Here is a 27,292-nt window from a genome sequence, read left to right as displayed (position 1 = left end):
TTGGGGGTAGAGGGTGTTATAGTCACTTCATTTTAAGTGTAATAATCTAAGGAAAATCTATCAAAATTACTAAGGATAAAGAAACAAAAGGATCCCATGAAAAGAGGATGGAAGATGAGAGTTAAGAGGGTTAGTGATGTAGGGATACCTCTGGAGCTGGAAGGAAAGAATATCCATTCATAGACCAGGATGGGTTCACTACCACTAACACCATCTCCCTCCTCTTGGGCTGCATTACCTGCAATTCAAATGCTTTTTTTTCTAGTAGTCAGTTCAAGGAACATGATGGGAAAAATTCCTCTCAGGTTCCCTTTCTAATCCGATTCAAATATTAAGTTCTTTTGTTTTAGATATGGCATCAATGGATATAAATTATATGAGTTAAAATGGTTGAGAGTTTAAAAAAATACATTAGAAATGCTTTTATAAACATGAATGTTACCCTCATATGAGTTCCATGGTATTATTTTTCCTATCTTATAGGAAAGAGAAACAAATGTTTATTGACAATGCTATATCCGTTCCATAGTACAGGAGTTGTACGACTGAGCGACTGATCTGATCTGATCTGATCTGATATCCATTCAGTTCAGTCACTCAGTTGTGTCCGACTCTTTGAGACCCCATGAATCACAGCATGCCAGGCCTCCCTGTCCGTCACCAACTCCTGGAGTTCACTCAGACTCACGTCCATCGAGTCAGTGATGCCATCCAGCCATCTCATCCTCTGTTGTCCCCTTCTGCTCCTGCCCCCAATCCCTCCCAGCAACAGAGTCTTTTCCAATGAGTCAACTCATCGCATGAGGTGGCCAAAGTACTAGGCCGAGATAAAAAGACTAAGATTTAAAGAGGTCCAAAGACTTTTTTTTTTTGGTTAAGAAATTTCATAAAGTCAAATATATGGGATATTAAAAAGCTAAAATTTGATTGTAGTTTCCATAACCCAACTTTTCTGATAAATTGTTCTCTTTCACACTACAGCTAAAAAAGATGTACATCAAAATATGAGTATAATAGAGTTGGAAAAGATAAATCCACTTTGAGTTTTAAACCTTATGACAATAATAGCAGCTAGTATTATAAGCATTTAAAATGCATTAAATATTTTTAAAGCTTTACATGTGTTTTTGACGTATTAATAATACTCAAAAAATCCTGTAAGGTAAATATTATTTTATTTATTTTACAGCTTGGGAAACTAAGGGATAGAATTTAAGTAGTTTGTCCAAGGTAAGTAAGTGACAGAACTTGGATTCAAAGACAGGAAATCTGACCACAGAATTCACATTGCTATCCATCTGTTCCAAATCAGCCTTCTCATAGTTCAAGGTCTAAGAATGAACAGGAATTAAACCAGTGAGAAGAGGAATTTGCCAGGAAAATGATTCCTCAAAGAGTGAGCTTCCCACAGATACACAAGTAGCTGCACACAGCACCTTTGTAGTGTAGAATAAATCACCCTGCTTCACGGTACCATCTGCAAGCTTCATCTGGATGGCCCTCCCAATTTCTTCTTCATTTTGGTAAATATATGCTGAGTTAATATGGCAGTAGCCAACATCAATTGCTCTCATGACGGCTTTTTCTACCTCACTCTTAACAACCTAGGAAAGCATAACAAGATAAAGATCTACTTAAATCAGGAACAGAGGACCAATTCCACAAGCAGAGCTGTTCAATAGAAGCCATCACTCTAAGGAGTTAAGAGCTAGTGGGGACAAAGCATCATGTTGACTTTTATTTCATGGTAAATATTTAACAACTGAGTCTGAAGAAGAGGAGTCCTGATTTATAGCTTTAGCCAATTTCTATGGTGGAAGTACTCCCACCATGGCTCATTTCATGCAACCAATGTTGGGAAAAGATAATTATGATAGAAACTTTGAGTTCATGAACTGGTCTCAGAACATCAGATCATTAACCCTCTATTTCTGGACTTCCACTATCTACATGATGTATAGATTTACATAATATATAGAGTTACCTTTCTAAATTAATTCTCTTTGTAAGAGATCATTAACTGGTTTCAACCCAGATATCCAGTGCAAAAAATTATCAGTGCAATGAGGACATAACTTCAGATGGAATAAATTAGTGATTTACCTAAGTAAACTTGGAGAAACACTTCAAACAACATTTGAGGAAGAACTTAAAATGTAAAAAAGAAAACACAAAAAACCAAAAAGCACTTTTTTTCACCTTAAAAATTTCTTATTATTAATTTCTTTTTTGGCTACTAAGTTCATCCTTAGCTAACATTTTCTTCTTCAAAACTGTTATTCTTCTTAGCTGTCTACTCGTTTGCTGGTCCACCAGGCTGGTCTTCCAAAATTATCTATAATTTTCACCTCTCCATTACCCCTGTTACTTCACTCAGTAGTAAAATGTCTCTTGGGTGTATATATATATATATATATATATATATATATATATATATATATGTATATATATATATATATATAACTTGCAACTCCTGATGAGTTAACTAGTCCCATGAAGATGAACTGATTGTTCACAGATGAAAAAGCCAAGTCAAAATAAAGCAATAGTTCCTGCCAGTGTCCTTGCATCAGACTTCAACATCATACACCAAATGACTCTCCTGCTGGGGCATCAAACGTGAAGTTCAGTCTTCCAAACAGAGAGAGAATTTTCAAGTGCCACATGCTTCTTCCCACAGCTCAGTATTCATAGCCTGACCTCTAAGGGACTATCTCCACCTCAGACCACAAAAATTCCCTCTGAGATGAAAGATTAATCTCTTTCTATAGGTCCTTTTATCCCCAAGATTTCTCTGGATGCTCTATGATTAGAGGTACATGGGAGGGGACAACTTGGATGTTAGAAATTTCAGAGAAAATGCATGACAAGCAAATTTGCATCAAGGTCTCTGATACATGATAAATAGGCTTCCCTCGTAGTTCAGTCCATAAAGAATCCACCTGCAATGCAAGAGACCTGGGTTCTATTCCTGGATTGGAAACATCCTGTGAAGAAGGAAATGACAACCCACTCCAGTATTCCTGCCTGGGAAACCCATGAACAGAGGAGCCTGGCACGTAACAAGTCCATGGGTTTGCAAGAGTTAGACACGACTAAGTGACTAAACCACCAATCAGGACAGCTGGATTTCATTGATTCTGAAAGTGTTAGGCACTCAATCATATCTGACTCTTTGCAACTCCATGAACTATAGCCCACCAGGCTCCTCTGTCCATGGAATTCTCTAGTCAAGAATACTGGAGTGGGTTGCCATTTCCTTCTCCAGGGGATCTTCCCTATCCTGGGATCGAACCGGTGTCTCCTACATTGCAGGCAGACTCTTTATTTTCTGGGACACCAGGGAAGCCATTGACTCTAATCTGTTGTGAAATGGCACCCCTGAAAATTCGAAAAGCACTGACTTAATGCACCAAATAACCTACCCTGGAGAGAAGCATAATATAAATTAAGAAAGGGTGGCCCCTCTGGATTTCCCAAATTTACTCAGTGACTGGTTCTGATCAGGACCCGAGTCTGCTACTCCTCCATCTCTAACACCATTCTGATTACCTGAGGAGCAGAGGTGCCCAGTCCCTACCAAGGCATGAAGCATCCATCATTCATCTTTAAAGAAAAAAGTTTCACTTGATTCATCTTCTCTCACTTTTCTGGCTAGACAAACTGTGATTTTCCTCTTTATTAAGAGAAATCTGCAAAGGGAAGAAAATAGTACAAGTTTTTTGAAACACAGAAGTAGGATTGCAGTCCATCCTAAAGGAAATCAATCCTGAATATTCATTGGAAGGACTAATGCTGAAGCTGAAGCTGAAGCCACCTGATGCGAAGAACTGACTCATTGGAAAAGACCTTGAGGCTGGAAAAGACTGACAGTAAGAGGAGAAGGGGGTGACTGAGGATGAGATGGTTGGATCTCAATGGACATGAGTTTGAGCAACCCCAGGAGATAACGAAAGATAGGGAAGCCTGGCATGCTGCAGTCCATGGCGTTGCAAAGAGTTGGACACAACTTAGCAACTGAACAGCAAGGATTGCTGAATATGGCAAATCTATATTCAATTTTTTGAGGAGCATTCATACTATTTTTCATAGTAGCTGCATTATTTGCATTCCTGTTAACAGTGTACAAGGCTTCTGATTTCTCCACCTTCTCTCCAACACTTATTGTGTCTATCAGTCTTTTTAAATAATAGCCATTCTGACAAGTATGACAGTATCTTATAGTTTTGATTTGGATTTTCCTGATGAATAATGATGCTGACCATGTTTTTAATACCTATTTGCCATTTGTTTGTCTTCTTTGGATAAATGGCTTCATCAAAAATGTAATTTTGATTAGCCAGGTCGAAATTGTCTGGTCAGCACCACTGAGGTCAGCCCACTCCATTTCCTGCAGGAATAAGAAACAATTTACATGCTAAAACCCTTGTTGGCTGATCTTTCAAAGTATTGTTTTACTTTAAAATCTGGTAAGATAGTAATAAAGTTAATTTTTTAAAAAACCACTAATTTTTGTGTTGCAAAGTACTAACATCATCTCATTAAAATTAGATAATACAAGGATGTTAGTTCAAACTTGACTAAAGTAAAAACATCTTGGAGGATGCAAATATATCCACAAACACAAGAGATTCTAGCAAAAAAAGAAGTTTACTGGAATATACTAGAGACTTTTGTCATTGATCAGATAGGAGATAAATACTCCATATATATATATATATATACAGTTGACCCTCCAACAATGCAGGGATTAGGGGTGCTAACCCAAGCACAGTTGAAAACCCACATTTAACTTTCAAGTCTCCTCTTCAGTTCTGCCTCTGTAGCTCCAACCAACCTGGGCTTACCAGTGTGGTACATATTTACTGGGGGGAAAAAAAAAAGCCACTTGGCCCCACGTGTTTCAAAACTGTGTTGTTCAAGTTCAGTTCAGTTCAGTCACTCAGTCGTGTCCAACTCTTTCTGAACCCATGGACTACAGCATGCCAGGCTTCCCTGTGCATCACCAACTCCTGGAGTTTACTCAAACTCATGTCCATTGAGTCGGTGATACCATCCAAACATCTCATCCTCTGTTGTCCCCTTCTTCTCCCACCTTCAATCTTTCCCAGCATCAGGGTCTTTTCAAATGAGTCAGTTCTTTGCATCAGGTGGCCAAAGTATTGGAGTTTCAGCTTTAGCATCGTTCCTTACAATGAATATTCAAGACTGATTTCCTTTAGGATGGACTGGTTGGACCTCCTTGCAGTCCAAGGGACTCTCAGGAGTCTTCAACACCACAGTTCAAAGGCATCAATTCTTCAGTGCTCAGCTTTTTTTATAGTCCAACTCTCATGTCCATACATGACTACTGGAAAAACCATAACCTTGACTAGACAGACCTTTGTTGGCAAAGTAATGTCTCTGCCTTTTAATATGCTGTCTAGGTTGGTCATAACTTTTCTTCTAAGGAGCAAGTGTCTTTTAATTTCATGGCTGCAGTCACCATCTGCAGTGACTTTGGAGGCCCCCCCCCCATATAAAGTCTGTCACTGTTTCCCCATCTATTTGCCATGAAGTGGTGGGACTAGATGCCATAATCTTAGTTTTCTGAATGTTGAGCTTTAAGCCAACTTTTTCACTCTCCTCTTTCACTTTCATCAAGAGGCTCTTTAGTTTTTCTTCTCTTTCTGTCGTAAGGGTGGTATCATCTTCATATCTGAGATTGTTGATATGTCCCCCAGAAATCTTGATCCCAGCTTGTGTTCATCCAGCCCAGTGTTTCTCATGATGTACTCTACGTATAAGTTAAATAAGCAGGGTGACAATATACAGCCTTGACATACTCCTTTCCCTATTTGGAACTAGTCTGTTGTTCCATGTCCAGTTCTAACTTTGCTTCTTGACCTGCTTACAGATTTCTCAAGAGGCAGGTCAGGTGGTCTAGTATTCCCATCTCTTTAAGAATTTTCCATAGTTCGTTGTGATCCACACAGTCAAAGGCTTTGGCATAGTCAATAAAGCAGAAATAGATGTTTTTCTGGAACTCTCTTGCTTTTTCAATGATCCAACGGATGTTGGCAATTTGATCTCTGGTTCTTCTGCCTTTTCTAAATCCAACTTGAACATCTGGACGTTTATGGTTCATGTACTGCTGAAGCCTGGCTTGGAGAATTTTGAGCATTACTTTGCTAGCATGTGAGATGAGTGCAATTATACGGTAGGGTGAACATTCTTTGGCATTGCCTTTCTTTGGGATTGGAATGAAAACTGACCTTTTCCAGTCCTGTGGCCACTTTGCTGTTTTCCAAACAACAAAATTTGAGTTTTCCAAATTTGCTGGCATATTGAGTGCAGCACTTTCACAGCATCATCTTCTAGGATTTGAAATAGCTCAACTGGAAGTCCATCACCTCCACTAGCTTTGTTCTTAATGATGCTTCCTAAGGCCCACTTGACTTCACATTCCAGGATGTCTGGCTCTAGGTGAGTGATCACACCATAATGGGTATCTGGATCATGAAGATCTTTTTTGTATAGTTCTTCTGCATATTCTTGCCACCTCCTCTTCTTAATATCTCCTTTTTCTGTTAGGTCTATACCATTTCTGTCCTTTATTGAGCTCCTCTTTGCATGAAATGTTCCCTTGGTATCTCTAATTTTCTTGAAGAGATCAGTGGATCACCTGAAACTAACACATTTTACATCAACTATACCCCAATTCCATGAATAGAGGTGCCTTGTGAGCTAGAGTTTGTGGGGTCAAAAAGAGTCAGACATGACTGAGCGACCAAAGAGAAGATACCCCAATAAATTTTTTTAAAAAGACTGAAAGTTATGCACACTATAGTCCACAGGTGAATTATTGGAGATAGTTTCACACTGAGAAAGGGAGAATCCATGACATGAGAGAATATTACTTTCTTCATGTCAAGATGTTGGTATTTACCTCTAAGTGAATATCTAGGATATATTCAAACTTGAACATGAAAAAGTTTGGTAAGGTAGAACCAAATCTTTTACCTTTTGGGAAAATAAAAGCTAAGACAGTTGCCCAGTGGACACTGGGAAGGCATTTATGTGCCCAGCTGCCCTTGACTTTTGTGTGCAAACTTACACGCGGGTGCTGATTGGCAGTACACTGTTTTTAAGACTCTCTTCTAAGTACAATTAAAGTCATACAGCAAACAATGTATAACAATCAAAGAGGAAATAGTCAAGCACAGTTTTAAATATTTGAGAGAGTAAATAAAAACATCTATGGTGTTGCACATGGCAAAACCAGCCCTTCTCAGACTGTGAGAACTGCCATGAACCTGTCTTTCAGGAACAGGCCTGAGTCTGATCTGGAAAAGGAGAATTTATCCAGACACTATATTTTACTCGAGAGTACTGACTATTCTAATATGGATACAATCAGGCTATCATTTCCAGAGTTAAAACTATGGATACTGGGCTTCCCTAGTGGCTCAGTGGTAAAGAATCTGCCTGCCAATACAGGAGACATGAATTCAATCCCCGATCTGCGAAGATTCCACATGCCATGGAGCAACAAAGCCTGAGGACCACAACTACTGAGCCTGTGTTTTAGTGTCCGGGAGCCACAACTACTAAAGACCACGTGTCCTAAAGCCCATGCTCTGCAGCAAGAGAAGTCGCCACAATGAGAAGCCCAGGCGCCACGACTAGAGAGCGGCCCCCACCTGATGCAACTAGAGAAAAGCCCTAGCAGCAAAGAAGACACAGCACAGACAAAACTTTAAAAAAAAAAGGAAAGGAAACCTACAGATATTATGCTATGAATAAAGCGAATAAACAATGAGGAAAACGTTGCTTCATTGGTTAACTTTTCACCCCCGACTACTAAGAGGAGCAAGTCCTCTGAAAAGCCTTCACACATTGTTTTTTCTCTCTTTCCTCTGCATTTTCAACAATGTGCTGTGTGTGGTAGGTGGGGATATAGGGCTACTGGATTCACCAAGACTGGGAAAATAAATGGAAGAATCAGTGACTTGACCCTCATTATATTTGCAAAAAGACTTTCTCCAAAACACATTTTGAAAGCACTTTCAAAAGTCAATGGCAAAGAAAGAATTTTAAAGGCTGCCAGGGAACAACAGATGACCCCTTCCAAGGAACCTCCATTAGACTATCAGCAGATTTCTCAACAGAAACTTAATAGGCATGGAGGAGGGGAGAAGGATGGAAATATCATTTTCAAGATACTGAAAGATAAAAGAGGTCAGCCAAGAATACCCTACCCAGCAAAATTATAATTCAGATATAAAGGCAAAATAAGGATTTTTCTCAAACAAACAAAAGTTGAGGAAGTTCATCAAGTTTCATTAACTTTTCCTGCATTACATAAAATGTCAAAAGGACTTCCTCTACTGGAAACAAAAGGCAAAACTTGGAGTAGATAATGACAGACATAATCAGGAAGTTGAAGACTTATATCAAAATAGGTTTTTGAAAAAAACACTTTACTATAGAGACTTCCCTGGGAGTCCACTGGTTAAGACTCCAATGTAGGAGGTGCTGGTTTGATCCCTGGTCCAGAAACTAAGATCTCACATGCTGCCATGGGGTGCAGCCAAATAAATAAATAAAAATACTTTATTATAGCATAAATATCGAAAGGAGAAGTATTAGATTTCCTCATTTGCATCCATTATTTTTAATTTGAGAAACAACCCTGTGACTGCTTGTCATGGGGTTTGATGGTAACTCTTGTGGTTCCAGATCTTAGGTTAAGCTTCAGGATATTCAGTCTGAATGCCAGGTTTTGTAACATCAATTCCAAACAGGCCAATATTACTATGACCTTTTGCTGGGAGAATCTTAGCTGAATTTTTGAATGAATCCCATGGTTTTTCAAATGCATAGTGTTTGGCACTGCAATTTCCATGGGTAAGGACCCATGGGTTGCCAACAAGGGTTGGCAAAAGACTATTTTTGGTGACTTTGATTCCAAAGAATAAAATATAGAAATTATTATCGAACTAGTAATTTTGCCCCAGCTGGCTGAGTTCTACAACCACAGTGCTCTTCTTTCAGTCTGCCTCGGGCATGGGTGACATTCAGCGGCTGTGCCATCTTAGACGTTATCTCTGAACCTTGCTATAGTCCAGTGAATATCTGTTCTTTATCTTTGTGGTACTATAGGTCAGCATGGATTGAAGTAGTTACTTTGCTGTGTGAGTTATGAAAGAATCTGGCACCTCCAACTGCTGTGTAGGCAAAAAATGACTAGATGAAGAAAATGAAAGTTGCTCAATCATGTCCAACTCTTTGTGACCCCATGGACTGCATAGTCCATGGAATTCTCCAGGCCAGAATTCTGGAGTGGGTAGCCTTTCCTTTCACCAGGGGATCTTCCCAAGCCAGGGATCAAACCCAGGTCTCCCACACTCCAGGTGGATTCTTTACCAGCTGAGCCACAAGGGAAGCCCAAGAATACTGGAGTGGGTAGCCGATCCCTTCTATTCTAGATGAGGAGAACTGCACTGAATTTGTAGAGGTAGGCAAGTCAGTTCACAGACATGGAAGGTCCTTTGAAGTCAAATTCCACTCTCCTTAGGAGGGAAATACCCCTTTGAAAACTAGTTTATTCAAAACTATTCCACACAGTTTCATGTGGATCACCTGGAAGTCTGCTAACCTGTTTTGCTAAGACATAGGTGATGATCACAAAATAGCCTATTTGCCATTCTAGCTCACCTTCATAGACCTGAAAACTATTAGAAACACTGACAATTTGAGTATCAAATTCTTTAACAGTGGTGTCAGGAGATAATCACAAAATCTGACTCTTAGCAGATCCTCAAAAAAGTTCTTTAAAAAGTTAAAAGAAATAAACTGTTAGAGGGTTCAGCAGAGTGGTATAGCAGAGGTGTGCTGGGCCCATAACGCAGAAGGTGATGGATCAAAAGTGCGCTCTGCTCTCTGTTTAGGGCTTCCCTGGTGGCTCAGACAGTAAAAAATCTGTCTGCAATGCAGGAGACCTGGGTTTGATCCCTAGGTCAGAAAATTCCCTGGAGAAGGGAATGGCAACCCACTCCAGTATCCTTACCTGGAGAATCCCATGGACAGAGGAGTCGGGAGGGCAACAGTTCGTGGGGTGGCAAAGAGTCGGACCCCTGAGCAACTAACACTTTCACTTTCAAACTATTCGAAGGAATAAAAATTGGACCCTACATTGTTTATCTTAACACTAGACTCTTTTTAGAGTAGTTGTTGGATTGACAGGGAAATCCCTCCTCTCCTCCCCGCCACACTTTGCTCTGTTATTAGCATTTTGCGTTGCTGTGCAACATTTGTTAAAACTGATGAGCTAATATTGATACTTTACTATTAAGCAAGGGCCATAGAGTGCAAAACAATTCAAACTTTTAGTTGTACAGCAGCTCTATGCATACTAAAAAATGCATATTGACATAAGAATCCACCATTACTGTATACACAATATAGAATAGTTTCACCACCCTGAACATTCAGTGTGCTCCAGTATCCATATTTTCCTTTCTTTCCTCTTCTAAATCCCTGGCAACATTGATCTTTTACTATCTTTATATTTTGCTTTTTCTAGAATGTCATACAGTCAAAATCATATATATAGTATGTAGCTTTTTAAGTTTGCTTTTTTTCACATAGAAATATGCATTTAATTTTGCTCTGTGGCTTTCCATATCCTGATAGTTTATTTCTTATCACTGAATAAGATTCCACTGATGGATAAAATTATGTCTCTGTATCCAATGAATATCTATATTTATCACATTGGTAAAAAATTCGCCTGCCAAGCAGGACTCAGGTTCAGTCCCTGGGTCAGGAAGATTCCCTAGAGAAAGAAGTGGCAATCCACCAAGTATTCTTACCTGGGAAATCCTGTGGACAGGGGAGCCTGGTGGACTACAGTCAAGGAGTCGCAAAGAGTTGGACACAACTTAGTGACTAAACGGCAATTATTAAAACTAGCATAACCATTCATGTGCAAGATTTTGTGTGGACATAAGTTTTCAGCTTCTTTGTGTAAATATCCAAAAGCACAATCGCTGGATCTCTTACTAAGAGGATGTTTAGTTTTGTAAGAAACCCCAAACTATTGACCAAAAAGAACAGTACCATTTTGCATTCCTAGGACTCATGAAGGAGAGATTTTATTGCAGCATTAAATGTTGTCACTGCTTTGAGTCTAGCCATTCTAATAGGTATGTAGGAGAACCTAATAGTTTGTTTTTTTTTTTTTTTAGTTTGCAAGTCCAAATGACAAATGACATTGAATATTTTTCATTTGCATATTTTCCAGCTGAGTATCTTCTTTGGTAAAGTGTCCATGAATATTTCTTTCTATATTTCCAGAGGATAAAAGTGAGACTCAAAAATTAAGGACCAGTCCCTGGTCATACAACTGCACACTCTAAAGTCACAATGCACAGAAAACTTTCTGGCTTCCAGTATAGAGACTTGTCCACTAGCCCCTCTTAAGTCCAAGCACTGAAGTTATATTTCCATTAAAATACAGTAACAAGGATCAAGAACTGAGACCTTGCCCTGTAAGATTGCAGCTTATTCCTACAAATGATAATGTATTTTCTACTCAAGATAAGTTTCCAAGCAGTAACAAGAGTGTAAGGCAAAACCCGGGTGCAGTGTTTCTCATCCAGCACTCAGCTGTGAAGGAAAGCTACAGGGCTGAAAATAGCCTGGAGTTAAAACTACCTCCAGGTCCTCCCCACCATTCTATGCAAAACAAAGAACTCTCTCACCTGAAGGGAAAAAAAATGGACATTAAGGTTGATTGTGCCCAGCTCCCAGCCCGTCTAGCCTCTGGCCGATCTCCAGAATTCCTTGCCCAGTCATTTAAGAGATAACTACTCCGGGAAAAAAAAAAAAAAAAGAGATAACTACTCTGAACAACCTTGGAGAAGAACATTAGCAAAAGTACTGGAGTGGGGTGCCATTGCCTTCTCCTGGAGAAGAACAGGCCCCCTTAAGACAGTAGCTTTCCACATATATGCCTATATATACTTACTCTTTTCTTGGGTTAGTGCAGCAGCTCACTAATCTGACTGCTGCCCCTTCTTGCCTCATTAAAGGTGATCTGTTCCTGTAAAGTGCCAGTCTCGTTCTTTTTCTGAATCTCACATTCTCTAACTCCCTTACCCTACATTTTTTGGCGCAGAAACCACGGAGGTTGTGTCCTTCTCATTCTCCATGGCCAGCTCTTTGGAGTGTGGAAGCCTGCCCACTTTCCCGCCCAGACTTTCAAGACCTCCTCGAGAGGACATCCTGTGCCTTCATGAGCGGTATAAGTCCTGTGTAAGGGCTTTATTGGTTTTCCATGTAACCCGAGGAATATTGGTCTCTCCCCCTGCCCCTCTCTCTCTCCCTCTTTTCTCTGCACTTTCTTTTCCGCGAGACTGACTAACACCAGGACAGAGGCCTTTTGCCATTCGACCTCCCTCCATCCACCACGAATTCTCGCCTGACCCAGTAGCCCAGGTAAGCTCGGACGGTACTCTAGGGTGCCATAGACTATCATCCTTTCTGGGTTCCTGGAGAACCCTCTGGCCAAAAGGCCCTCTGGGGAGGTACGTGGGGGACGCCCCTCCTTCCTTCAGAGCCTCTCTATCTCTGCCTGGTCAAAAGATTACATGATGATCTTTTCTCTTGACTAGACAGTCGCTAGCCATTTGCTATGGGGTCAAGCCAATCCATTCCACTCTCCCGTGACCTGCATAAAATGAAACCCCAAACCTCTATTCTTGACCGATCTCAAGGTTCTTAAACTCGAGTCACTTTGAACTCAAACTTGGCCTCAATACAAACTGGATAACCAAAACTGCTGGCCTGAGTTCGGGACTTTCGATTTCAATATTTTATCAGATCTCACTAACTTCCTCTAATGGAATGGCAAATGGTCAGAGGTCCCCTATATTCAAGCCTTCTGGGACCTTAGAAGCCATCCTTCTCTCTGCAAGGACTGTTCTACCTATCAAATCCTCCTCTGCTCTCTCTCCTCCTCCATTACAAGAGAATCCAAATCTAAAGCCCCACAAAGGCCCCCTAAACCACCAGCCCCCGATTTTGACCCGGCAGATGAGCCTCCTCCCTACTGCCCAGAGAGAAAGCTTCCAGAGATGAGACCCCATCCTCTAGCCCTTCCTCCTCCAAAACAGGAAGTGATGACTCTGAAACCCCAAAAGAGATTTCCATCCACCCTCCATTGGCCAGGACCCGAAGCAAACACATGCTTCTCCTCAGAGAGATAGCGGGACCAGAGGGCCCTACACGGGTTCATGTGCCTTTCTCAATTTCTGATATGAGCCAAACTGAGGAAAAATTGGGATCCTTTTCAGAAAATCCTACTAGATACAAAAAAGAATTCCTCTGCCTTACACAAGCATATCATTTAACCTGGAATGATCTTTATTACATCTTAAATGCCATTTTAACCCCTGATGAAAAGAAATGCATATGGCAGGCAGCTTGGACTCATGCTGATCAGCTCCATAACCAAGACAGGACTAATCCGGTGGGTGATGATGCAGTCCCTTTAACTGAGCCAGGGTGGATATAAAAAGCAGGCGATGCCAGCATCCAGTACCTGCATCATATGATCACCTGTTTACTAGAAGGAATGCTAAAAAGCTCTCACATTCATGTTAACTACGATAAAATTAGGGAAGTGACTCACGAAAAAGACCAAAATCCTGCCCTTTTTCTTTCACGGCTTATTGAGGCAGTCCACAAATACACTAATCTAGATATTTCCACCCCCGCCGGACTTCTGTACTTACACGTCCAGTTCATAAGCCAGTCAGCCCCCAATATTTGCCGAAAACTAGGCCAGTTAGAGGAAGGCCCTGAAATCCCTCAGTGAGATCTCCTAGAAATAGCCTTTAAAGTTTTCAACTAGAGGGAGGAAGAAGCAAAAAAAGAAAAAGGAAAGAAAGGCCAAATATGCTTTATTTGCTGCAGCTATCCAAGAAAAAAATTCAACCCCTTTGGCCATCAACCTTGGCCCACCCGTATGGGACCTAACCCTCCAGGCCCCTACTTTAGATATAACCAAACGAGACACTGGGCTAAGTCTTGCCCAAATCCCCAGCCACCCACCAAACCCTGCCCCACCTATAAACAATGGGGCCACTGGAAAATAGATTGTCCTCAGACACTACCCACCAATCTCAGGGTTCACCCCAGGTCCAACAACAATGGGCCAGGAGAGAGACTCAGGCAGGCCCTGGCACCCCAGACCATGGTTACTCAGATGAAGTGAGAGATGATCCAATTGTGCCTGAGTTATTCCAGTGATGGAGCCCAAGCTCCAGACCCCAAGTCCACCCCATACAGATGGATTCGGAGCTTCTGGTAACTGGCACAGTGGGCGGACACAAAGTCTCATTCCTAATAGACGCTGGAGAGGCCTTTTCACTTTTAACCTCCTTTAAGGGCCCTCTCCAACTTTCACAAGTTGCCATCAAAGGGGGTCTCAGGCATCCTTTTTTATCCCAAAATAACCCCTCCTCTCCTTTGTTCCTTTGACAAAACAACACTAACACATTCTTATAAAGTAGTTCTTCAATGCCTAATGGCATTGATGGGACATGATCTTCTGGCTAAGCTACAAACTGTTATAAACCTCCCATTCTTAGATCCCATATCAATTCTTAGCATCCAAATGGCACCCAAACCCCTGGCCAGCCCTCACTCCCAAAACCTGCCCCCTGACCTTCCCCCGATAGATCCTCAGGTCTGGGACACTGAAGCCCTGTCGGTAGCCCGACACCATTCTGCCATATAGGTCTTCCTTAAAAATCCCTCTCAAGTAATAACCCAAACTCAATATACCCTGACCACAGAATCCCAACAAAGACTTATACCAATAATCTCCCGACTGCTCAAAGCTGGCCTTTTACGGTCTATCTGTCCTCCTCATAATACTCCTATGCTGGCAGTCAAAAAGGGACCCCACTCCTGACGTCTAGTTCAAGATCTTCACAAGATCAGAGGCCATTATACTCATATACTCCGTGGTCACTAACCCCTACACCCTGCTCTCACATATTCCCCCTGACACACTCTATTTCATGGTATTAGACCTCAAAGATGCTTTCTTTACTATGCTTCAACACCACTCCTCACAGCCCCTATTTGCCTTCACCTGGATGGATCCAGACACATATCAATCTGAACAATTAACTTGGCCTGTTTTACCACGAGGGTTTAGAGATGTCCCTCATTTTTTCGGTGAGGCCTTCAAAAGGACCTACAAACTTTAGACCTAGGCTCTACTGCCTTACTCCAGTATGTAGACGATTTATTGTTATGTAGTTCCTCTCGCCTAACCGCCTAGTCCACACTGCAAAGGTATTAAATGCCCTAGGCAACTGGGCTACAGAGCCTCACTCTCCAAAGCACAAATTGCTTCCAGCACTGTCATTACATGAGATTACTTCTCACGCCCACATCCAAAATAATCCCAGCTCAGAGACTTCAAGCCTTGACACAGACCCCCAGGCCCCAAACCAAGAGAACTTCTTCCTCTATTAGGTCTCTTAAACTTCTTCCAAATATGTGTCCCAATATTTGCCCTCCACACAAAACCTCTCTACCAAGCTACTTGAGAAAACTTAGATGAACCCTATTGGCCCCCACCTCTCTCCACACCCTAATTCAGACTCTTATCAAACATTTACTACAGGCCCCTTCTCTTTACTTACCTGATAACACGAAGCCTTTTTTCCTTTTTGTACATTCTCTACAAGGACATGCCTTAGGGATTCTGTGCCAAAAAAGGGGAGACATATGGGGGCCTCTAGCTTACTTATTTAAACAACTTGATCTCATCATGCTCAGATGGCCACCTTGTCTCCAGACCTTAGCTGCAACCACCCTCTTTATACCTGAAGCCCAAAAACTAACCTGAAAGTCTCCTCTAAATATATGCTCTCCTCATTCCTTCAAAGATTTATTCTCTCATCGGGCTTTCCTTTCTCTGCTCCCTGCTCCACTACAAATCCTCCACACACACCTCCTAGACCCATTCCTTTCTTTTATGCCTTTTAAATCTCTCAATCCTGCTAGCTTACTCCCTACACCAGATCCAGAAGCAGAACACCTATCTCATGACTGTGTTCAGACCTTAGATATAACACTTAATCCATTTGGACATATAACTGATCAGCCCCTTACTGACCCCACAATCCCATCCTGGTTCATAGATGGCAGTGCCCAGAAACAAGCCCCTTTTGGGGCTGGATACGCTATAGCCCGAGCTTCCCTGGTGGCTCAGATGGTAAAGCGTCTGCCTATAATTCGGGAGCAGAGAAGGCAATGGCACCCCACTCCAGTACTCTTGCCTGGCAAATCCCATGGGCAGAGGAGCCTGGTAGGCTGCAGTCCATGGGGTCGCTAAGAGTTGGACACGACTGAGCGACTTCACTTTCACTTTTCACTTTCATGCATTGGAGAAGGAAATGGCAACCCACTTCAGTGTTCTTGCCTGGAAAATCCCATGGATGGAGGAACCTGGTAGGCTACAGTCCATGGGGTCACAAAGTGTCGGACACAACTGAGCGACTTCACTCACTTCACTTCACGCTATAGTCCAGGGACAGCCCGACAAAGTTACCCCTTCTCGCCTCATCAAGTCAGCCACACTCCCAGCTCACACGTCCTCACAACAGGCTGAAATGGTAGCTCTTACACAAGATTTGACCCTAGCCAAAGACCAAAAGATAAACATTTACCCTGACTTCAATATGTCTATAACACATTACTTTTCCTCACTCAGAAGGGCACACCTATTCTCAATCCTCCTTTTATTTCTGAACTCCTCCATGCGTCTCAGCTCCCAAAACAAGCTGCTGTAATATATTGCCAGGGACATCAGTGACATAGTCCTATTTCCTTTTATAACAATATAGCAGATCACCAAACAAAGCGGCCGGCTGCCTCTGTTAGTCCTGTCTTTACTATGCCCCATATTGACGAGCCTAACATCCGCACATTACTTTCATATTTGCATTCCCTTTTCCACCCCTCTACAAAACTACTTAAGACTTTCCTTCAGAACTTTATTGAGTTAACTAAGGATGATGTGACTTATTTAATTAATCTGACCCAAACTTGTACCATTTGTCAGCAGACAAATCCTAATTCTAACATTCGCCCTCCTCCTTTCCCCACCCACTAAATTGTGGACATCTTCCCGCACAAGACTGGCAGGTAGATTTCACCCACATGCCACTTGTAAAAAGGGTTAAATTTTTTCTAGTCTTCATATATACATTTTCTTGATGGATTGAAACTTTCCTATCTACTAACAAATGAGCCCCTACTATGGCTCAGCTTATTCTTATTGAAATCCTTCCCAGGTTTGAAATGCCTTCTTCCCTTCAGTCTGACAACGGGCCCAAGTTCACATCCCAAATCACCCAAAATATTGCACGAGCCCTTCAAGTTCCTTGGAGGTTTCACATTCCTTATCATCCCTGGTCTTCTGGTAAGGTTGAGAGAGCCAACCGAGTCCTAAAAAAAAACTCTGACCAAATTAACAATCGATCTTCATCAAGACTAGACTAAACTCCTCACTTTAGTCCTCTAAAGATCCGGGCCTTACCAAAAAAACTCTTAAATATCAGTCCATTCGAGGCCATGTATGGGAGGCCCATAATACCTTTGGGTCTTTCCTCCTCCCAGGACAGTCCCAAACTGCTTTCCCACCTTCCTTTTCCTTAACTTGCCCATATACGAGATGCCCTTTGGCAATATGTGGATAACTTACTCCCTCGACCACAACCCAATCTTCCGTACCCATCCCTTCAAACAGGAGACAAAGTCTATATGATAGTTCAGTCTTACTCAGATCTAACCCCAAAATGGCAAGGACCCTACAAGGTAATTTTGCTGACCCCTACCTCTACAAAATTAAAAGAAATCACCCCTTGGGTTATCACCTGGTTAAAAAAGGTTAACCAGCCCAATGATGAAAATGGTTGTCAGACTAATACTTATCAAGTTTCTCACACAGGCCCTTCAACTCTAAAGTTCTCATAGCTTCCACAGGCCTCAACTGGCGGTGGATGGGCCTGTCGGTTTCACGGCTTCAATTATTCCTGGAACAACTTCTGACAGGCATCTGGGTCTTGAATCCTCAAGGATCCATGCTTGAACACATTGAAGATTACATTTCCACCCTGCGGCTACAGGAAATGTTTTATAACTTTTACCTCTTCAAAATCCAATTCTTTTCCATAGTAATCTATCTTATACTCACTTCCCCAAATGTTGTTTAATATCTTCTTATCCTCCCTTCTTCCTCTGACCCACGAACTCCTTCAAAATCCTAACCTCAGCTATATATTCCAGACCCTTAATTTAACCCATACCCTTCTCAATGCTGGAAAAGGCAACGGCACCCCACAGCAGTACTCTTGCCTGGCAAATCCCATGGATGGAGGAGCCTGGTAGGCTGCAGTCCATGTGGTCGCTAAGAGTCAGACATGACTGAGCAACTTCACTTTCACTTTTCACTTCCATGCATTGGAGAAGTAAATGGCAACCCACTCCAGTGTTCTTGCCTGGGGAATCCCAGGGACGGGGGAGCCTTGTGGGCTGCCACCTATGGGGTCACACAGAGTCGGACACGACTGAAGCGACTTAGCAACAGCAGCAGCTTCTCAATGCTTCTAACCCACAATTGGCTAAAGAGTGCTGGATATGTTTATCCGTAATTCCTCTGTGAGATTCATCCCTCCCCACATCCATCCTCAACTGGACCACAGGTAACATGTCCCTACACCACTCATACCGTGGAGAGCCTTTATTTGTCTCATATCTTAAACATCTTCACACTAGTGACAAAATCCAAAATTCAGACATACTCTTAAATCTTTACTCACCAAACTTTCCTCCTTCAATGAAAAATGTCCAATAGGAGGCCCTATTGCCCAAAGAGTAACACTGTTACAACCAGCTCCTTTTTGTATATTCAGAAATTCCTGAAAGGGTTCATAGAACCAACCCATGGACACAAACCCTAACTCCATGTGCAACCATACCTCCACCTTTTTGCCACTGGAAAGGCTATATATAATGTTTCTGGTCCTACAGGACACTCTTTAACCTTTTCAGGGTGGTTTCCCTCAACATATTCCTCCACTTCTCCCATTGTTGGGGCCACCTTAGCTGGGTCTATGAGCGTCCTTGAACGAATGATCAACCCCTCCTCCCCCCAACCCCGACTCTTCTTCACCATGGACTTCAGCTATTGTCTTACGACACCTGGCCTATTTTTCCTGTGTGGGACGTCTACATACCTCTCTCTACCTACTAACTGGACTGGGACCTGCACCCTGGTATACTCCAGTCCAAACATTTTAATAGCCCCCAGTGATCAGCCCTTGCCTATTCCTCTCATCCACAAGCGAATAAAACGAGCCATTCATTTCAATCCCCTCTTAGTAGGAATAGGAATAGCGGCTGGAATTGGAAGAGGAACCGCTGGCTTAACCACCTCCATCCAAAACTATCAGACACTATCTAAAGACCTATCAGACAGCCTCCAGGAAATAGCTCAAGGCCTAATAACTATCCAAAATAAACTTGATTCCTTGGTGTCCATAGTTTTACAAAATAGAAGGAGATTAGATCTAATCACTATAGAGAAGGGAGGTCTGTGCCTTTTCCCAGAGGAATCCTGCTGTTTCTATGCCAACCAGTCCTTTATTGCCCAAGGAGCTACAAAAAACCTGCCAGATCGAGCCTCATGAATCCGCCAGAGATTAAGCAACTCCTGGCAGTTATGGTTAACAGATTGGAACTGGATGCCTTGGGTTTTACGTCTTCTCGGACCATTCATTTTTATCATCCTCCTACTCACCTTTGAACCTTGTTTGTTTAATCTTTTCCAGGGATTCCTCCAAGACCAAATCTGAGCCATTTCCCAAAACCAAGTCAAGACTGTTCTTTTGCTGGAGACCCTGACGGCTAGAATAGAAAATCAACACTACAGGCATTAAACTTCGTTCCTCTCAGACCATGAACCCCTGACCCTCATTCATCAGCACCGAGAAGCCCTGAGCATTAGCAACGCATACCTCTTTTTCTCTTTTTGTATATATTCCTTAGGGTCTGAAATGAAGGAAAATTACATGGCTCAAAACAGCCTGGAGTTAAAACTCCCCTCCAGGTCCTCCCCACCATTCTATGCAAAACAAAGAACTCTCTCACCCGAAGGGAAAAAAATGGACATTAAGGTTGATTTTGCCCAGCTCCCAGCCCATCCAGCCTCTGGGAGATCTCCAGAATACCTTGCCCAGCCATTTAAGAGATAACGACTCCGAACAACCTTGGAGAAGAACAGGCCCCCTTACAGACAGATCAGTTCAGTTCAGTCCAGTCCCTCAGTCATGTCCGACTCTTTTGGAACCCATGAATCACAGCACACCAGACCTCCCTGTCCATCACCAACTCCCGGAGTTCACTCAAACTCATGTGCATCAAGTCGGTGATGCCATCCAGCCATCTCATTCTCTGTCGTCTCCTTCTCCTCCTGGCCCCAATCCCTCTCAGCATCAGGGTCTTTTCCAATAAGTCAACTATTCGCATGAGGTGGCCAAAGTACTGAAGTTTTAGCTTCAGCATCCGTCCTTCCAATGAACACACAGGGCTGATCTCCTTTAGGATGGACTGATTGGATCTAATTGCAGTCCAAAGGACTCTCAAGAATCTTCACCAATACCACAGTTCAAAAGCATCAATTCTTCGGCGCTCAGCTTTCTTCACAGTCCAACTGTCACAACCATACATGACCACAGGAAAAACCATAGCCTTGACTAGACGGACCTTTGTTGGCAAAGTAATATCTCTGCTTTTCAATATACTATCTAGGTTGGTCATAACTTTCCTTCCAAGGAGTAAGCGTCTTTTAATTTCATGGCTGCAATCACCATTTGCAGTGATTTTGGGGCTCCCAAAAATAAAGTCTGACACCATTTCCACTGTTTCCCCATCTATTTCCCATGAAGTGATGGGGCCAGATGCCATGATCTTAGTTTCTGAATGTTGAGCTTTAAGCCAACTTTTTCACTCTCCTCTTTCACTTTCAGCAAGAGGCTTTTTAGTTCCTCTTCACTTTCTGCCATAAGGGTGGTATCACTTGCATATCTGAGTTTATTGATATTTCTCCCGGCAATCTTGATTCCAGCTTGTGCTTCTTCCAGCCCAGCGTTTCTCATGACGTACTCTGCATATAAGTTAAATAAACAGGGTGACAATATACAGCCTTGACATACTCCTTTTCCTATTTAGAACCAGTCTGTTGTTCCATGTCCAGTTCTAACTGTTGCTTCCTGACCTGCATATAGGTTTCTCAAGAGACAGGTCAGGTGGTCTGGTATTCCTATCTCTTTCAGAATTTTCCACAGTTTATCTTGATCCACACAGTCAAAGGTTTTGGGATAGTCAATAAAGCAGAAATAGATGTTTTTCTGGGACTCTCTTGCTTTTTCCATGATCCAGCAGATGTTGGCAATTTGATCTCTGGTTCCTCTGCCTTTTCTAAAACCAGCTTGAACATCAGGAAGTTCACGGTTCATGTACTGCTAAAGCCTGGCTTGGAGAATTTTGAGCATTACTTTACTAGCGTGTGAGATGAGTGCAATTGTGCGGTAGTTTGAGCATTCTTTGTCATTGCCTTTCTTTGGGATTGGAATGAAAACTGACCTTTTCCAGTCCTGTGGCCACTGCTGAGTTTTCCAGATTTGCTGGCATATTGAGTGCAGCACTTTCACAGCATCATCTTTCAGGATTTGAAAGAGCTCAACTGGAATTCCATCACCTCCAGTAGCTTTGTTTGTAGTGATGCTGTCTAAGGCCCACATGACTTCACGTTCCAGGATGTCTGGCTCTAGGTCAGTGATCACACCATCGTGATTATCTGGGTCGTGAAGATCTTTTTTGTACAGTTCTTCTGTGTATTCTTGCCACCTCTTCTTAATATCTTCTGCTTCTGTTAGGTCCCTACCATTTCTGTCCTTTATCAAGCCCATCTTTGCATGAAATGTTCCCTTGGTATCTCTAATTTTCTTGAAGAGATCTCTAGTCTTTCCCATTCTGTTGTTTTCCTCTATTTCTTTGCACTGATCACTGAGGAAGGCTTTCTTATGTCTCCTTGCTATTCTTTGGAACTCTGCATTCAGATGCTTATATCTTTCCTTTTCTCCTTTGCTTTCATTTCTCTTCTTTTCGCAGCTATTTGTAAGACCTCCTCAGACAACCATTTTGCTTTTTTGCATTTCTTTTCCATGGGAGTGATTTTGCCAAGAGAATGCACTGGTCATAACATACACTCTCTTCCAACAACACAAAAGAAGAATCTACACATGGACATCACCAGATGGTCAACACCAGAATCAGATTGATTATATTCTTTGCATCAAAGATGGAGAAGCTCTATACAGTCAGCAAAAACAAGACCGGGAGCTGACTGTGGCTCAGATCATGAACTCCTTATTGCCAAATTCAGACTTAAATTGAAGAAAGTGGGGAAAACCACTAGACCATTCAGGTATGACCTAAATCAAATTCCTTAAGACAGTAGCTTTCCACATATATGCATATATATACTTACTCTTTTCTTGGGTAGTGCAGCAGCTCACTAATCTGACTGCTGCCCCTTCTCACCTCATTAAAGGTGCCAGTAAAGTGCCAGTCTCATTTTTTCTGAACTTCACCTTCTCTAACTCCCTTACCCTACAAGCAGATACCCCATAGGTGCAAAGCAGTTCTCTCCTGTCATTTTCCCATCACCTCATCGTCAGGACCTTGTAGCTCATGTTTCTCCGGGTCATGTCTTCTTGAAAGGAGGAAATATTTCTTGAACTGATGAAATATTTAGGGAAACCACTCCCATTACAATCAACCTCAAACCAAAGAGGCTGACAGTCAGTGTTCTAGACAGCCGAGTTTTACCTCTTCTGCCAAGCTAGGAAAGAGATGGAAACTGGAGAAGATCCCAGAGTAATCTGTAGGTGACTGAATGATATCAGACCATGATCCAGAGTGAAGACTGAAGGCTTTCTCCCTTGTCACAAGGAATGTTTCTAGACTGATTAGAAAAACCAAGGGAGCCCTCCAGAGTCATCAAAACTCAATGACTTGACAACCCATGTTGGTTTCCATTCATAGTCTGTCTATTCTTTTTTGAATCCTCAACCCCAATCCACTTACTGTTACCTTCTTAAGTGCACAAAGTGAAAGAGGAGAGTGAAAAAGTTGGCTTAAAGCTCAACATTCAGAAAACTAAGATCATGGCATCTGGTCTCATCACTTCATGGGAAATAGATGGGGAAACAGTGGAAACAGTGTCAGACTTTATTTTTGGGGGCTCCAAAATCACTGCAAATGGTGATTGCAGCCATGAAATTAAAAGACGCTTACTCCTTGGAAGGAAAGTTATGACCAACCTAGATAGCATATTGAAAAGCAGAGATATTACTTTGCCAACAAAGGTCCGTCTAGTCAAGGCTAAGGTTTTTCCAGTGGTCATGTATGGTTGTGACAGTTGGACTGTGAAGAAAGCTGAGCGCCGAAGAATTGATGCTTTTGAACTGTGGTGTTGGAGAAGACTCTTGAGAGTCCTTTGGACTGCAAGGAGATCCAACCAGTCCATCCTAAAGGAGATCAGCCCTGTGTGTTCATTGGAAGGACTGATGCTGAAGCTGAAACTCCAGTACTTTGGGCACCTCATGTGAAGAGTTGACTCACTGGAAAAGACCCTGATGCTGGGAGGGATTGGAGGCAGGAGGAGAAGGAGATGACCGAGGATAAGATGGCTGGATGGCATCACCGACTCTATGCACATGAGTTTCGGTGAACTCCGGGAGTTGGTGATGGACAGGGAGGTCTGGTGTGCTAAGATTCTTGGGGTTGCAAAGAGTTGGACTTGACTGAGTGACTGAACTGAACTGAACTGAACTAAGAGAACATACAGGAAAGAAGTGATGGTCATTAAGTACCAGACACTGGCATTTGCATCCATTACCTGTTGCTCCACAAACTACAGGAGCTGCTTTCTTTTTCTTCTGCCTTCTTGGGTCATCAATAACAGGAAGGTAACACCCCAACTGCAATGACAGACTATTAGGAAACAAGCTGTAGGAGAAGCAATGTTAAGGCAGTGCCCACTGAGTCAGAACAGAATTGAAGCCAGGTAGCGTGTACTTCTACTAGAGTAAATTATTATGTAATAATAAAGATCATTAATTTCTTGCAAAATTTAAACTCATGTTTAACGAGTAGATATATAAATTCTAGATACATTTACATTACTGCAAATTATTACAAGACAATGTCCAGCAATTATTAACCATGTGTTAGACTAGAAAGCTCAGCATACCAGTTACTTTCTTATTTTTCCAGTGATGAAGCCTCTTCTTGACCAAACATTATTTGAAACAGTTATCTCACACTATACTACACACACACACACACACACAACTTTTATTTAGTTAAATTTTTATTTTATAATGGAGCATAGCCAATTAACAATGTGATAACTTCAGGTGAACAGTGGAGGGACTCAGCCATACATAGGCATGTGTCCATTCTCCTGCAAACTCCCTTCCCATCCAGGCTGCCACATAACATTGAACAGAGTTGCCTGTGCTATGCAAGAGGATCTTGTTTGTTACCCTTTTAAAATATAGCAGAGTGTACATGTCAATCCCAAAATCCCTGACTACCTCTTCCCCCTCACCACACTTTCCACCTGGTAATCATAAGATAGTTCTCTAAGTCTGTAAATCAGTTTCTGTTTTTATAACAATTCAAAAGAATGATTAATGAACATTTTTTGAAATGTTAACCCTTAATAAGAAAGTAAAACTTCAAATTGAAAGAAAATTTGCTTTTTTTACCTTTTTTTCATGATAAAAAAATCCTGTTTCTTCTTCATTGCTTAATAATAAGAGCATTCAGTCCTGACAAGAATGCAATCCTGAAAAAGGTAACAACAACAAAAAAAGACACTCTGGCAAGGATCTTAGTGGGGGTTAATTATTAGTTTTTGCAGTGTGCAAACAGACCAAGGGTGGGGGTGGGGGGTGGTTATATCTTTCACCCAGTATATAACTTTTAAAGAACTATCACAATGTAACTCCCCCAAAATGATAAATATTTTATTTAATTTATTATCTTTCTCAACATTATCCATAAAAGAAAAACCTGTCAAGGAAAAGTTAAATTATAATAAATTGGGAGGAGTTAGGGAAATTATGGCACAGTGAGTGACACAGTGGAATCTGAAGGTAATTAAAATTTAACACGTACAGAGATGTCAGCAAAATGGTGAGCTGGAAAGTGCTGAATTCTCCCATGGAAAGGTAAGAAAAGAAACAAAAACTAAGTGAAAAATCTCTTAGGAACTTAAGGAAAGAATCAAGCAAAGATCTTCAGAAACAAAGTGAACATGTAATTAAGAGAAATTGAAGGATATTTTCTTGCATGTTTCTTTAAAAAAATTTTTAGTTCTTTTAATTGGAGGATAATTGCTTTACCATGTTGTGTGAATCAGTTGTAAATATACATATATCCCTTCCCACTTGAGCTTTCCTCCCACACCCTTATCCCACCCTCTAGGTCATCATAGAGCACCGAGCTGAGCTCCCTGTGCTAAGCAGCAGCTTCCCACCAGCTACTTTACACGTGGTAGTGTACATATGTCAATGCTACTCTCAATTCATCCTGTCATCTCCCTCCCCCGTGGTGTCCACAAGTGCATTCTCTAAGTCTGCGTCTCTATTCTATGATTTCCTTGTGTTTTTATTCACACTCATCTCTCCTCTGACTCGTACAGTGGAGTCTTGATCTGTAAAGGGCGGCAGTTCAGCTCTCTGCTGCCTCCCTCAAACCAGAGTGATCGCAGAAATCCTTATGTGCAATGTTCCAACCTATGTAGGGGCTGCCTGGAGACCGATGTCTGTTCCACTTAACTCTGAGCTTAAGGTGAAGAGCATCTGGAATGGATATTACAACTACAGAATTCTGCCTTTAGAATTTTCTACTTTTAACTTTTGTCATTTTAATTATGATGTGTCTTGGTGTGGGCCTCTTTGGTTTCATCCTGCTTGGGACCCTCTGTTCTTCCTGCACCTGGATATCTTTTACCCTTCTCAGGTTTGGAGATCTTTCTGCCATAATTTCATCAAATATGTTTGCTGCATCTGTCTTTTTTTCTCTAAGACCTCTATAATGCAAATGCTAGTGCACTTGATGTTATCCTAGAGCTCCCTTAAGTTATTCTCATGAAAAAATTTGTATTCTTTATTGCTGTTCTTATTGAGTGATTTCCACTATTTCTGTCTTCCAGGTTGCTAATGCATTCTCCTGTATCACCTAACCTGTTGCTGATTCCTCCTGGTGTATATTGCATTTGTTACCATGTTCTTCAGCTCTGATCAAGTCTTTTTAATATTTTCTAGTTCTCTGAAGTCCTCCTTGAAGTTCTGTATTACACATATTCAGTGGGCACCTTTATTGCTATTGTTTTGAGTTTTTTTCAGGTAAAGTATTTATCTCTCAATAGGTTAGTTGTTTTTTTTTTTTATGATGAGGTTTTATCTTGGTCCTTCACTTGGGATGTGTGTGTGTGTTTCTTCTAATCTGTTTGGTCTTTTCTGTTTGTCTCTATGAGGTTAAGCAGTCATCTAGTCCAGAGTCTGTTTCCCTTGTAGTTCAGTTGGTAAAGAATCTGCCTTCAGTGCAGGAGACCCAGGTTTGATCCCTGGGTTGGGAAGATTCCCTGGAGAAGGAAATGGCAACTCACTCCAGTATCATTGACTGGAAAATCTCATGGACAGAGGAGCCTGGTGGGCTGCAGTCCATGGGGTCTCAAAGAGTTGGGCACAACTGAGTGACTAACACTGACTCACTTAGTCCAAAGTCTAAAGGGATGTCCTTTATGTAGGACTCGCCACACAGGGTGTCTCTGCGTGGTCTGCTGGTGACCAGTGACTTTGGTCAGTGAACAGGATCGGAGGCCACGTCTCCCCAAGGTGAACTGGTAGCTGCTATTTCCATGGGAGATAGGACTGGAAGCAGGATGAGACAGTGGTGAGCTGAGGCTTCTTCTGGGCTCAGTGGTGATGGGTGACCTGTTGGGGACAAGACTGGGGCTGGAGACACACTTCTGAGTTGGCACCACTTTCCCTGGTGCCTGTGATGGCTGATGGCCATCTCCCCCTCAGTAGGCAGCAGTGCCAAGCAAGAGCGGCTGGAGGAGGAGCCTGTGCAGGGGGATGGC

The 27,292-nt window shown here is 42.0% G+C and overlaps 1 protein-coding gene and 1 long non-coding RNA gene across 2 annotated transcripts in view; both read right to left on the bottom strand.

The window, feature by feature from the left end:
* Positions 1 to 25,005, bottom strand: part of LOC112441521 (aldo-keto reductase family 1 member C4-like) — a 40,235-nt gene extending 15,230 nt beyond the window's left edge. The window contains exon 1 of the mRNA XM_059892960.1: positions 24,909 to 25,005. Coding sequence (XP_059748943.1) covers positions 24,909 to 24,965 — 57 coding nt within the window. The 5' untranslated portion in view covers positions 24,966 to 25,005. The remainder of the gene's footprint in view (positions 1 to 24,908) is intronic.
* LOC100847956 (uncharacterized) lies at positions 1,226 to 24,223 on the bottom strand. Its single transcript, XR_003037805.2, has 3 exons — positions 24,035 to 24,223; positions 3,553 to 3,692; positions 1,226 to 1,604 (listed from the first exon to the last, which is right to left on the bottom strand). It is a non-coding gene; the product is annotated as an uncharacterized lncRNA (long non-coding RNA).
* Positions 25,006 to 27,292: the final 2,287 nt, after the last annotated feature.

The sequence above is a fragment of the Bos taurus genome, chromosome 13 (genome assembly GCF_002263795.3).
Source record: "Bos taurus isolate L1 Dominette 01449 registration number 42190680 breed Hereford chromosome 13, ARS-UCD2.0, whole genome shotgun sequence".
NCBI lineage: Eukaryota > Metazoa > Chordata > Mammalia > Artiodactyla > Bovidae > Bos > Bos taurus.
The sequence above is the reverse complement of the archived record's forward strand: the minus strand, read 5'-3'. Positions and strand labels throughout refer to the sequence as shown.